The following is a 12,691-nucleotide window of genomic DNA, read 5'->3' on the forward strand; positions in this document are numbered from 1 at the left end:
TCCTTAGTTTCCTTTTTTTGTAAATGAGCATGTTAAATCTCTGGACTTTTTTCTAATTTATAAATCGTCATTTCTCTCTTAGATTAAAAAAATAGGTTTTCCAAAATACTTTCATTCTATTTCCTTTTGTTTAAGTAAACTTTAGGTGAATTATATCTTGTGGGAAAGATAAAGAATGTTCATTGTTTTCTAGGATTTACTAATTGAATTAAACTTCACTACGTCTCTAAAGAGGGTAGAGAAGAGATAATCTAACATTTATGGAATGCATAAACTTTTCACCTTCATTTCATTCTCCACAAAAGCATTATAAAGTGAAAATTTTCTCCATTTTACAGTTGAGGAAACTGAAGCTCAGAGAACTCAAGTAACATGCCTAAGGCCACAGAGCAGGTAGGAACTGGGCAGTGCCAGCCTCTGCTCTTGAGATCTGTCTGACTTAAAAGCCTGTGTGACTGAGGTCCATAGAACCAGGAGATTTCCTTAATTTTGTAATAAACCCATATCTTTGGGCCCGGGAAGAAAACCCAAGGTTGTTTTTTTTTTTTTTTTTTTGGCATAGAGTATAAGCTCAGGCTGAGGGCAGGATGCAGGAAAATATCCTTCTGTAAAATAACTTTTTATGCCAGAACTAGATTATCATAGTTTAAAAATGATGAAATATAAAATTGAGCTTGTTGTATTTACAATTTTTTATTAAATTCTTGTAATACACTTGATTTTTCTAGAGAATATCTCGAATGAACGCATTCTATACACTAGAAATTGATGAAACATTTTTGTGAGTATAGATTTTATTTTTCCAGCTTTATTGAGGTATAATTGACAAATAAAAATTGTGTGTATTTAAGGTACACACAATGATGACTTGATTAAAACTGTTTTTTCCAAACTAGAGATCCTAGCCTCTCCAACTTCCTAACACTCTGCCGCTCATGTACGTGATATCTGGAGTATGATAGGGGGCTTAATCTCAAACTTTATTTTTTCTTATAAAAAGTAACTTTCTTATCTAGAAATAATTTGGAATACTTTCTTAGATGAGAGAACACCACTTTATTCTCCCAAGGCTCCTCTACACATGCACTGTACTGCCTTTTGATTTAGGAAAGAATTATTTTTTTTCCCCTCTGAACTTCCCTTGTGTTTTGTTTTTATGTTCTGAGTTTGTGTTGGCTTTCAGCCTTCTGTTCCTTTTGTTGTATTTGACCTGGTGCCAAATGAGAGTCAGCACTTAAGTTGTAAGTATCGTTTTCTAACACAGTGACAGAAGGAAAACTCCGCCTTCCACACCCACTACTAATTACCATATTGCTACAAAACATGACATTGCATCCTTCACCCATCAGTTGTGAATTTTTGTTTTCCGCAGCTCTCATTTCTCCAAAAATGTGTTTGAGCCACTTGGAAAACATGCCTTTAAGCCATTCAAGAACTCAAGGAGCTCAGAGATCATCCTGGAAGCTGTGGCTCTTTTGCTCAATAGTTACGTTGCTATTTCTTTGCTCCTTCAGTTGGCTAATCTTTATTTTTCTCCAATTAGAGGTAAGGAGGCAATTGTACCTAAGGTTACTATTTGCTATAATCCTCTATTTATTTGTTTTCTAGTTATTATCATTGTCACTCAGTATTGTTAGCAATAGTTGGAAGGAAGAGATGTGTATACATAATGTAAATATGATTCTAATATTGTCATGACATGGCTTTTGAAGTTTATCTAAAGGTTTTGAGATAAAAGGTATCAGAAAATGCTAAATGTTAGCTGCAGAACTCTGATAGAGAGAATTGGTTAAGCCAATTGACAGGGGCCTGTGGAGTATTTTTCCCTCCCTCTGCTATAGCTCTTGGCGGAACAAAAAAGGTAAAAATATGAATGAATATCAAGGAATGGGATGCAAGCTATAGTCTTATTTATGGAAAAGACTTAAAAAAATAGTGAAAGACAGGATTAAGTAAATGACAGGTGGTTTGTGTGTCTTTGAGGAGGGAAGTGGCCCTGAGCTAGGCATAAGAAGATCTGGATTCTGGTTCTGGGTCTCCTAATAACCAGCTGTATAAATTTGATAAAGACACTTAATCTCTCTAGTTTGCAGCTTCTTTATCTAAAAAAAAAACAAACTGGTGGTAGGGGAATGGATTTATTATGATGTTTCTTCTAGCTATAAAATGTCATGATCGAGAATTTATTTAAGGGTTAGTATGAAGAATAAATGCCTAAGTCATTCAAAAGCAGGGAACAATGACTTTATATTGAGTTGATCAGGGAAGACTTCATGGAGGAAGGAGAAAGCCCATATCTATTTGGGAAGCCCCTGATGCTTGTCAGGAATTTCCCATTGAGATGCAGGCCAAATTGTGGGCCTCGACAATGGGATGGTACACTGGGAATGGAGATTAGTTTTGTTCTTTACTAAAAAATCTTTCCTCACAGTTGACTACATAGCACTGATCAAAAAGAAAATAAGAAATGCTTTATTTATTTCAGGATTTAGCCTATTTCTGGCTAAATTTGAAGACTCTAAGTTTTGGAGAGAATAAAGTGGTATATGTCCATCTGAGAAAGAGCTGAAATGTGATTGCAGAAACACTTTTCTTAAGGGAACTGACCAGCAAAGATTTCAAAGATATAGTTCTACCACTTAAGTAAAAGTAATTGAGAAAAGATGCAGGAGGAAGCAGTCCCCTATTGATATTACTTTAGTGTAGGTATAGCTTTGGCCAATTTTTCCACAGTAGCCCATTAATTTGTATTCCATAACTGTATACAAGGCTTATGTGCAACAGAGGCATTTCTAATTACAACCCTGCTCTCTCAAGAAATGTATGAAGCAGAAGTGTGAACTTTCTGGGTCAGTGAAGTTGAAAGAAAGAATTGTCAGAAATTCTTAGTGTCTAGATTTCTGAAGAAGGGGAAGGGTGAGAATAGCAATAACTTAAATTTGGAAATGCTTCTTTCTTCTAAAAATTATAAGATTAATTAGCCAGACAACCCTGAAGAACACTGAATATAAGCATCATCAGTTCCTACATATGACTCGGGAATGAATACACAGATGCCTTTCCCAAAGGCACCCAGTAGTTCTTGCAAAGGGAAAGAGAAAGTCTAATAATGGCAGATCATCTGGGACACCTCTCTTCAGAATCAAACTGGATTAGTCCCATGTGTTTGAGCTCTGATTCTGATTTCTCTCTCCTACAGCCAGTTTCTCAATGAAAGGTTCTGCCTCTAAAGATAATCCAGAGTTTGTTCCAAATTTGGGGAAGTATAAAATGTTTTTAGAATATTGTTCTGACAGGACACTTGCAGGATTTGTTTCTATGGGAAAAGCCAGTGGCCTGGCCAGCCATGCATGATATTAGCTTCTGCATTTCACTTTCCACTTACCTGTACTTCCCTTTCCCTACTGACCACAAATAAATATCTCTGGAAAAGAGGTCTGAGAGGCTGGCAGATAGTGATTCATTATGATGTGGCCACTTCCACATTCTCACAATACCCGTGAACCTTGAAGTTTTATTTTGGTCTCCACTCTAGTTTTTATATACAAAGTCCCACTTTCCAGATTGTCTAGACACTACTTTAAACAGTGTACACTTAAAAAAAAGTGTAACACTTTAAAAAGTGTTAGATGGGAAGCTTGGCTCCTTGGGTCAATTTTTTTCTTTTTTCCTCTCTTCTTTCAGAAAATATTTAACTAAAAGGATAGCTGTGATTCCAAGGAGTTTGATCAATCCCTCAGTGAAAATAATCTCACAGGAATTATCACTAAGAAACCAAATGTTCAGCAGAGTCTCCTGCTTCAGCAAAATGAAGGATACTTTCAGAAGGGGAAGTTGTACTTAAAAGCAGAGCAGATTTTATTTTCACTGATGATTTGATTAGGGTTGGTTTGGAGAGAGAATGATTGTTTTGGCCATTTTGAGCCCAACTATATAAATCTAGCCTTAAATCAAGAAGAGGTTACAAAAGCAACTGATCCTTCTAAGCAAAAATAACTAACCCATATGTGTCTTTAAAAGTGGATATTTACTACTTCCAAACATCAGCAGAATTATAAATAGAAACTTCCCCCACAGAGTGGTAGGGGTGAGAGTTTTGACCCAGACAGGCTGGGTATGGATCTCATTCTTGAGTTTTATTGGCTGCATGACCTTAGGCTAGTTACTTAATCCCTCTCATCCTCATTTCCTCATCTGCAAAATGAGCAACCTAATTTTTATAGAGTTGTGATAAGGATTAATGAGACAGTAGAGTATTTAACACATAGTAGGCTCCCAGTAGATGGTAGTGATTAATATTTGCCCCATTATTATTAATGAGATAATAATGGGCAAAAATTTAACAAGATCATTTAACAATATGGATAGTCTTTGCCTACCTATATCACTCTCTCAATCAAAGACTATATCTCACAGCCAAATTGATGATTTTGCAATTAGATGGATCTTTAGTGGTGGCAATAATTAGAGAGTATCACAGTGATGGTCTCTGTAGCACTAAATAGACATAAAGCAGCCTGCGGTACATTATCTGGAATTTCTGACTCTGGAAATTAGTTTGGCCTTAGGTTGTCTATAGCTTTAGGTTTCTCTGAACACATCTCATATATGCTGGTAGATGGTGCAGATACTATCTGTGGCACATATTTTGGCACTCATTCATATTTAGATTGTTACCAAATTGCTTTGGGTGTGTAATCATGTCTTTGTAGAAAGATTATAAACTTCTTGAGAAGCAAGGACCAAAAATTACATTTGTTTCTCATGCTTACAATGCTGTACAATGTTGGGAATATGGGTGCTTAAATTGTAGTTCAATTCTTCATTACAATCACCATCATCACCCAAACAGCTAATATTTATTGAACAGGTCCAGGCAGGATATCTAGGCAAAGCCCTTCTTAAAAACGACCTCATTTAACCCCAACAACTTAAAAAAGCTAGGTGCTACTATTTCTCCCATTTTATAGATGAGGAAATTGGGGTTAAGGGAGTCTTTGTCATGTCCCTATCATGGGTTGAACTAAATTGAATTTCAACATCTCTTCCAGGAAACACCAAAATGAGGATGAAATAATTGCAAGAGGCCAGGCACAGTGGCTCACGCCTATAATCCCAGCACTTTGGGAGGCTGAGGCGGGTAGATTGCTTGAGCCCAAGAGTTTGAGACCAGCCTGGGCAACATGGCAAAACCCTGTCTCTACAAAAAAATACAAAAAAAAAAATAGCTGGGCATGGTGGCATGCACCTGTAGTCCCAGCTACTCAGGGGGCTGATGTGGGAGAATTGGTTGAGTCCAGGAGGATGAGGCTGTAGTGAACTGAGATCACACCACTGCACTCCAGCCTGGGCAACGGAATGAGACCTTGTCTCAAAAAAATAACAACAACAACAACGACAACAAAAACAAGTGTAAGGAATCAAAAAATTTATTTCCTAGAATAGTGGCTTTCAGACTTTTTAATTGCACCTCCCTCTCAATAACATATTATCAGTATAATTCCCAACATTTGTATGCTAATTATCATACTATATACAACTACTAATAATATATGCACTAAAGAGATACACAAAATAGATATTTATAAGGGTGAGCCAAATAGTATGTTTAATGTAGCTGTCACAATGCAAAACCATTTTGCTTTCACCAAAATGTTATATTTTCTATAATCATTAATATATAATATAAACATTACTAAAATAAGTAAAATATTTTAATGTGATAAGTGCATTTATTTTATTTTTTAATCTTTGCTTAACACTATGTGATACAGCAATTTGAAGTTTGATATGTTAATTTACCTTGTTTCATGATCTTGACTATCATGACTGAAAAATTACCTGACAAATATAGATTAAAATGGAAGAACACATCTTTGGATATTCTTATCATGTCATACCACTTAATTTTCAGTCCATCATTCAATGATGGATGTCTCTCTTTCCTTCCTTCCACAACTAAATTCCAAGATCTATAGCTTTAACACCTCCCTTACATAAACTCACTCACTTGCTTCTCTCTATCTTCATTATACTCTAATGACAAAAGCTCGACTGTGGAAAACCTCCAATGCTGATTAAATCCAACTGCTCTGGTTCTTTCATTGTTGAATATATCTGAAGAAAAACATAAAACTTTTTGAAAGGTCTTACTTTAAATTCACAGCCACTGCCTTCAAGTGGATTTCAGTGTTGCTCTGGAAACAACCCATGTTTCCCCAGTCCATTCACTCTCCTCTACTGGATGATTTCATACCTTTAGCTTCTCTTCAAACATCTAATAACTCTTCCCCATTCTCACTCTCCACTGATAACGTTGCCTCCATATTTCAAGAGAAAATAGAAGTAGGGAGAAAAGAAGTTCCAATATCAACAACTCATTGGCATTTGTGTCCAGGTATACTGTTGTTCTGTCTTGTCACTATGGATAAATTGTCCATGCACCTATCCAAGCCATCTATGAACTAAATCTTATCCTCTCTTACCTACTCAGGGACATTGCTCCAACAGTTCTCTCCTTGCTCTTACATATTATGCCTCATCCATTTTACAGAAACATTTCCATCAAATGTCAATGGAAAAACATGTTGTCATTTCTCTCCTATTAAAACATAACAACAACAATGAAAAACCTCTTTGATCTCTCATCCTCATCCAAACTCCACTCATTTTTTTCTGCTCTCCCTACAGCAAAATTCCTCCAACTTCTCTTTTCCCATTTACCCTTAAATTTATTCTAAGCTTCTGCCCTCTTCACATATCACAGAAACTAATTTTGTCAAGAACTCCAGTGACTACCATGTTGCCCAATCTATCAGTCAATTCACTGTACTCTTCTTACTTGATCTATCAACAGCATTTGACACCAGCTGATCACTCGTCCTCCATGAAATACTTTCTTTTCTTGGCTTCCAAACATCAGACTCTCCTAGTTTCCTTTCAGACTCAGCTTTTCCTTTCTGTTGTCCCTTGCTTGTTCTTTCTCATCCTCTGACCTCTAAACATCACAACGTCCCAGTATTTCTCTCCATCTACACCCACTAACTTGATGGTCTCATACAATCTCACTCCTTAAAACATCAACTATGAGCTTAAGACTCCTAAATGCATATCACCAGAGCTCCTTAAATTTCAGCCTGCTTGACACACTTACTTGGATTTATAATAAGCATCACAAACTAACATGTTCAAAACCAAACTCATCATTGTTCCCCTCCCCATTTATTCCTCTTACATCTTATCCATTTTAGTGAATAACAACTTTATCTTTCCAATTTTGCAGGCCTAAAATACCGGAGTCATCTTTGTCTCTTCTCATTCCCTACCCCATATGCATGTCAGGAACTTCTGTTGGCTCTATTTTCCAACCAAGTATCACCATCTCCACAGCTAGCACCTTGGTCAGAGGCACCATGCTTTCTTGCCTAGATGAATGACTGTAATGATCTCTTAGCTAGTCTTACTACATTTGCCCTTGCCTCTGTTTAATTTGTTCCTAGCATAGCAGCCAGAGAAATCCTACAAAAGAAAGTGTGTGACACGTTTAAGTTCAAAAAGTCTTTTAAGCACTTTGCCATTAGGAAACCAATAACCTTTGGGTGATACAAAAAAATGTTTGTGGTTATGCCTTAATTTGCTACAAAGTATTTTTGAGCATTTAGCATTAATTACTTGTATTTGGAAAATTAACCACACGGATGGCATCTTGTAGCATGTGAACTGCCTTACATTGCAATAGTCTGAAACTTGGAACTGTTTTTCAGGGTATCTCAGATACTGTATATGACATGTAGTTATCTGAATATTATATGTGGGTGGCTTCATCAATCTGAGTTGTAAATATTTCTAGGGCTTAATTTACTATTTTAAATAAAATAAACATAAATAGAAGCTTTGTTATTTTTCTTTCACATGCCAACAGATCACCTTGTGCAGTCACTGGGGTGTGGAAACTGCTATTTTGTTGAAAAACTTTTAGAGCCCAAGGTTGGGGGGGGGTCCAATATCAAATAGTTGTCTTGTAGGTATAGATTAGGTAATGGAATGAGATCTTGACCTTTGTCTAAAAGACCCAAAAGGGAAGCTAGGTAATAAAAGGTAAAGGATGGAGCCACTCAACTTTAAAGGGAGGCTGAGAGGGCTGAGACATGGTGAAAGGAGGGATTTTTTTATGGTTATAGAACAGTAGTTTGCTTCAGGAATCCAAAGCTCTAAATAAATCAATCAAAAAAGTTAATGACACTGTCATCATCCTAATCAATTCATCTTCTCTTTCCCCAACAGACTGCTAAGGAGCCCTGTATGGCTAAGTTTGGTGAGTAACCTATCTTGTATGTCTCTCACTTTTCTTAGTATTTGATGCAAGAAGGCAGGTGTCAGTGATCTCAAGAAAACCTGTATTTTCTTTTATTCATGTTTCAGCTACTATGTATAATTACTTATCATGTACTGGGCAGTTGCCGAAGGGCTGAGGCTTTCAGAGGTAAACCAGGCAAAAGAAGCCCATGCCCTGATAAAGCTTATATTGAAGGCTGCATCTCTGGCCAGGAACGAACATCTCTCTTACTGGCCTATGAATCTGAGATCCAGGAATCTCCTTTTAATTCTGTGTTTTAATAAACACAACAAGTTTCAGATTTTTACAACCTTTCCTTAAAGTCTTTCTCACGTTTCACATATTGCTAATGTCCAGTGGAGTATGTGAGAGAGTGCCATTGTTGTTTCTAAATGTATAGAAGAGCAATGAGTTGGAAATGTTGTTTCTAATGTACAGAAATGTTGTTTCTAAATGTATAGAAGAGCAATGAGTTGGAAAAGTGGGTACTTCCTCTACTCTTCTAAGTTTAGCTTCTGAGTCATTTTCCCTTATAGTCACCTGATATTTGCTTAGAAAACACACCAGTTTGCAGTTACACTGAGCCTTAGATTCTTAGAATACATGCAAAATTTCAGATAAATACATTTTTTGAAGTTGTTTATAGGTTTCAGGCCAAACATACATTTTCAATTGAGAACAGACCATTTCTAGAGTTAACTCTGCAACCCCTGTGTTCCTATATAGTTTAAATCAGTAGGTTTCCTTGGCTTGTGGGAACTAGAAAATTTCCTTTTGCTTGTCTCTTTCTTTGTGTTTTGTTTTTGTTTTGCCCGTAAGTGGAATGGAATGCATGGTATGTGTGAAATTCTACCTTGATGTGGTAAAAGTTGAGAAACTCAAGTGATGCTAAGGTGGTCTTTAAGTGACCCCCTTTCACAGAATTAAATGGGAGAACCAATGACACTTCTTCCTGGTGACCTGCCTATTGCCTATTACATGTCAAGGAAGAAGAAATTTACTGGGCTCTGAACTCATTGGTGATACTGGGTGGCTTTGTCTTTTGTTCTAGTGATCGCTGTTTTCATTCTCCTCCAGAATCTACCTTCAGAGTCTTATATTAGTCATTCATATGAATGAGAATTGAAGTAAAAATGTTACCTCTTCCAGGGTGTTTTCTCATCAAGTTTTCTTTTTAATTATGGGACAAAGGACAAAAATTATGGAGAACTGCAGAACAGATAAGCATTCTGGGTGGTAAAAGCACCTCCTGGGGCTGTGAGATCACACTGCTGTGCAAAACCAAGTAATGTTAGGCAAACATTTAAGTTTCATATGTGCTAATGAAAATGAATGATTAGGGCTTTACCTTTTCTTTACCATTTGGGACAGTATTGCACTAGGGATCCTTATATTTAAATAGTCAAGTTATTTCTATTTATAAACTCATAAATTTACCATTAGTTATTTTTGGGGGGTTTATTTAATGAATCCTAAGAAGGTCTTAAATGATATATACCTACAAACTGAGGAGAAGAGCCATAATTTAGACACAAAGCACCTGGAAGTATCGTTCAATCAATAAATATTTATGGAACATCTACCAGGTACCAGGGACTTTTTCAGGTGCTGAAAATACAGGAATGAACAAAATAGAGATATACTTGTCCTAAAAAATTTTACATTCAAGGTGATACAAGATGGACAATAAACAAATGAACAATTTAGTTTATAACATCCTAGACACTGACACACTTTATAAGGAAAACTCAAGCAAGGTAAAAGGAGAGAGTGATAGGAGAACACTTTTTAATACAGCTTAATTAAGGAAAGCCTCACTGATAAAATGATAAACAGCCAGTGGTATTTACACAGAAAATGCATGGAAAGGCATGGACTGCCAACCCTGGTTTTCAAAATTTTGGCTTGTGATGTCTTTCTCCATTAGTCTTTTCTTCTCCTTTCTTTTTCCCACAAATATTAATCGACGAGAGATGCTAAGTCACTTAACTCATTTTTCTATTCCAAATTCTTTTCCTTAGAATGCTCCAAGCAAGAAATACTCTTTGGATTTGCAATTTCTCTAAAACAAGGAGTAGATAGGTACTTAAAATAGAAAAATTCTTCTTGAAGAGAACTAGTGTAGATCAGGTAAAGAAACAACATGTATGTGGTAAATAATTAACTACAATCTGGAAAAGGATGAAATAATGAAATAACTATGCTTTCATCTTTTTTATCCCTTGTATATTTCTTATAGGACCATTACCCTCAAAATGGCAAATGGCATCTTCTAAACCTCCTTGTGTGAATAAGGTGTCTGACTGGAAGCTGGAGATACTTCAGAATGGCTTATATTTAATTTATGGCCAAGTGGCTCCCAATGCAAACTACAATGATGTAGCTCCTTTTGAGGTGCGGCTCTATAAAAACAAAGACATGATACAAACTCTAACAAACAAATCTAAAATCCAAAATGTAGGAGGGACTTATGAATTGCATGTTGGGGACACCATAGACTTGATATTCAACTCTGAGCATCAGGTTCTAAAAAATAATACATACTGGGGTGTCATTTTACTAGCAAATCCCCAATTCATCTCCTAGAGACTTGATTTGATCTCCTCATTCCCTTCAGCAAATGTAGAGATGCCAGTGGGTGGACTGGAGGGAGAAGATTTTCAATTTCTAGAGTTTGTCTGTCTACAAAAATCAACACAAGCAGTACTCCTCTGCATGTGAATTTTCATCTATCATGCCTATCTGAAAGAAACTCAGAGGAAGAGCCAAAGACTGTTGGTTGGATCTGCAGAGATACATCATTCATCCATGATAAAATAAATATGGATGACAGAGGACATGTGCTTTTCAAAGAATCCTTATCTAATTCTTGAATTCATGAGTGGAAAAATGGAGTTCTATTCCCATGGAAGATTTACCTGGTATGCAAAAAGGATCTGGGGGGCAATAGCCTGGCTTTGTTCTCATATTCTTGGGCTGCTGTAATTCATTCTTCTCATACTCCCATCTTCTGAGACCCTCCCAATAAAAAGTAGACTGATAGGATGGCCACAGATATGCCTACCATACCCTACTTTAGATATGGTGGTGTTAGAATATAAAGAACAATCTGAGAACTATTGGAATAGAGGTACAAGTGGCATAAAATGGAATGTACGCTATCTGGAAATTTCTCTTGGTTTTATCTTCCTCAGGATGCAGGGTGCTTTAAAAAGCCTTATCAAAGGAGTCATTCTGAACCATCACGTAGAGCTTTGTGAGAACTTACTGTTGGTGTGTATGTCTAAACATTGCTAATTATAAAGAAAGAGTAACCATTAGTAATCATTAGGTTTAACCCCAGAATGGTATTATCATTACTGGATTATGTCATGTAATGATTTAGTATTTTTAGCTAGCTTTCCACAGTTTGCAAAGTGCTTTCGTGAAACAGGTAGCAATTCTATGAAGTTAATTGGGCAGGCATTTGGGGGAAAATTTTAGCGATGAGAATGTGATAGCATAGCATAGCCAACTTTCCTCAACTCATAGGACAAGTGACTACAAGAGGCAATGGGTTGCCCCCTGCATTGCACTGTCTCAGCTTTAGAATTGTTATTTCTGCTATCGTGTTATAAGACTCTAAAATTTAGCGCAAATTCACTTTTCAGGAAGCATATTCCCCTTTAGCCCAAGGTGAGCAGAGTGAAGCTGCAACGTATCTTTCCTTTACCAGAAAACTTTTTTTTTTTTTCCTGCCTGAATCAGGGAGACCCAGGATGCTGTTCAGGCTTATCCCAACCAAATTCCCCTCTTCACTTTGCAGGGCCCATCTTAGTCAAATGTGCTAACTTCTAAAATAATAAATAGCACTAATTCAAAATTTTTGGACTCTTAAATTAGCTACTTGCAGGTTCTTGTTGAAAGGTATATAATATTACATTGTAAACAAATTTAAAATATTTATGGATATTTGTGAAAAACTGCATTATGTTAAATAATATTACATGTAAAGCTATTTAAAAGAATTTTTTTTTTGTATTTTGTGTAACAAAAACTGCTCAGGAGCATGCTAAGCCTGAGGCCAAGTTGTTTCTTAGTATGACTTTTTAAAAAACATCTGCTGAGTAGCTACAGGGCCAAAGACTTGGAGAGCCTGTTTCTGTTGCATTTGCATATCTTCTCAGGAAATTAAAGTGTGTCATACATATGTGTGTGTGTATATATATATATATATATGTATATATATAAAATCTTGGTGTTCTTGATCTTTGTTGTGTTATAATCAATGTGTGCTGTAGTGGGCTGGTGCTAGCTTATAAGTGCATATTATTAAATTTTCAGGAATGTTGCACTTTGGTTATTAATTGTAGGCAT

At 36.3% G+C, this 12,691-nt stretch overlaps 1 protein-coding gene across 1 annotated transcript; it reads left to right on the forward strand.

Annotated features, from left to right (window-relative positions):
• Positions 1–1,322: 1,322 nt before the first annotated feature.
• TNFSF18 (TNF superfamily member 18) lies at positions 1,323–12,331 on the forward strand. The gene is made up of 3 exons (XM_003258891.1): positions 1,323–1,545; positions 8,284–8,314; positions 10,575–12,331. Exons 1-3 carry the CDS (start codon positions 1,324–1,326, stop codon positions 10,919–10,921), a joined length of 600 nt encoding a protein of 199 aa, XP_003258939.1. The 5' UTR covers position 1,323; the 3' UTR covers positions 10,922–12,331.
• The last annotated feature ends 360 nt before the right edge of the window (positions 12,332–12,691 follow it).

This window comes from Nomascus leucogenys, chromosome 12 (assembly GCF_006542625.1).
Source record: "Nomascus leucogenys isolate Asia chromosome 12, Asia_NLE_v1, whole genome shotgun sequence".
NCBI lineage: Eukaryota > Metazoa > Chordata > Mammalia > Primates > Hylobatidae > Nomascus > Nomascus leucogenys.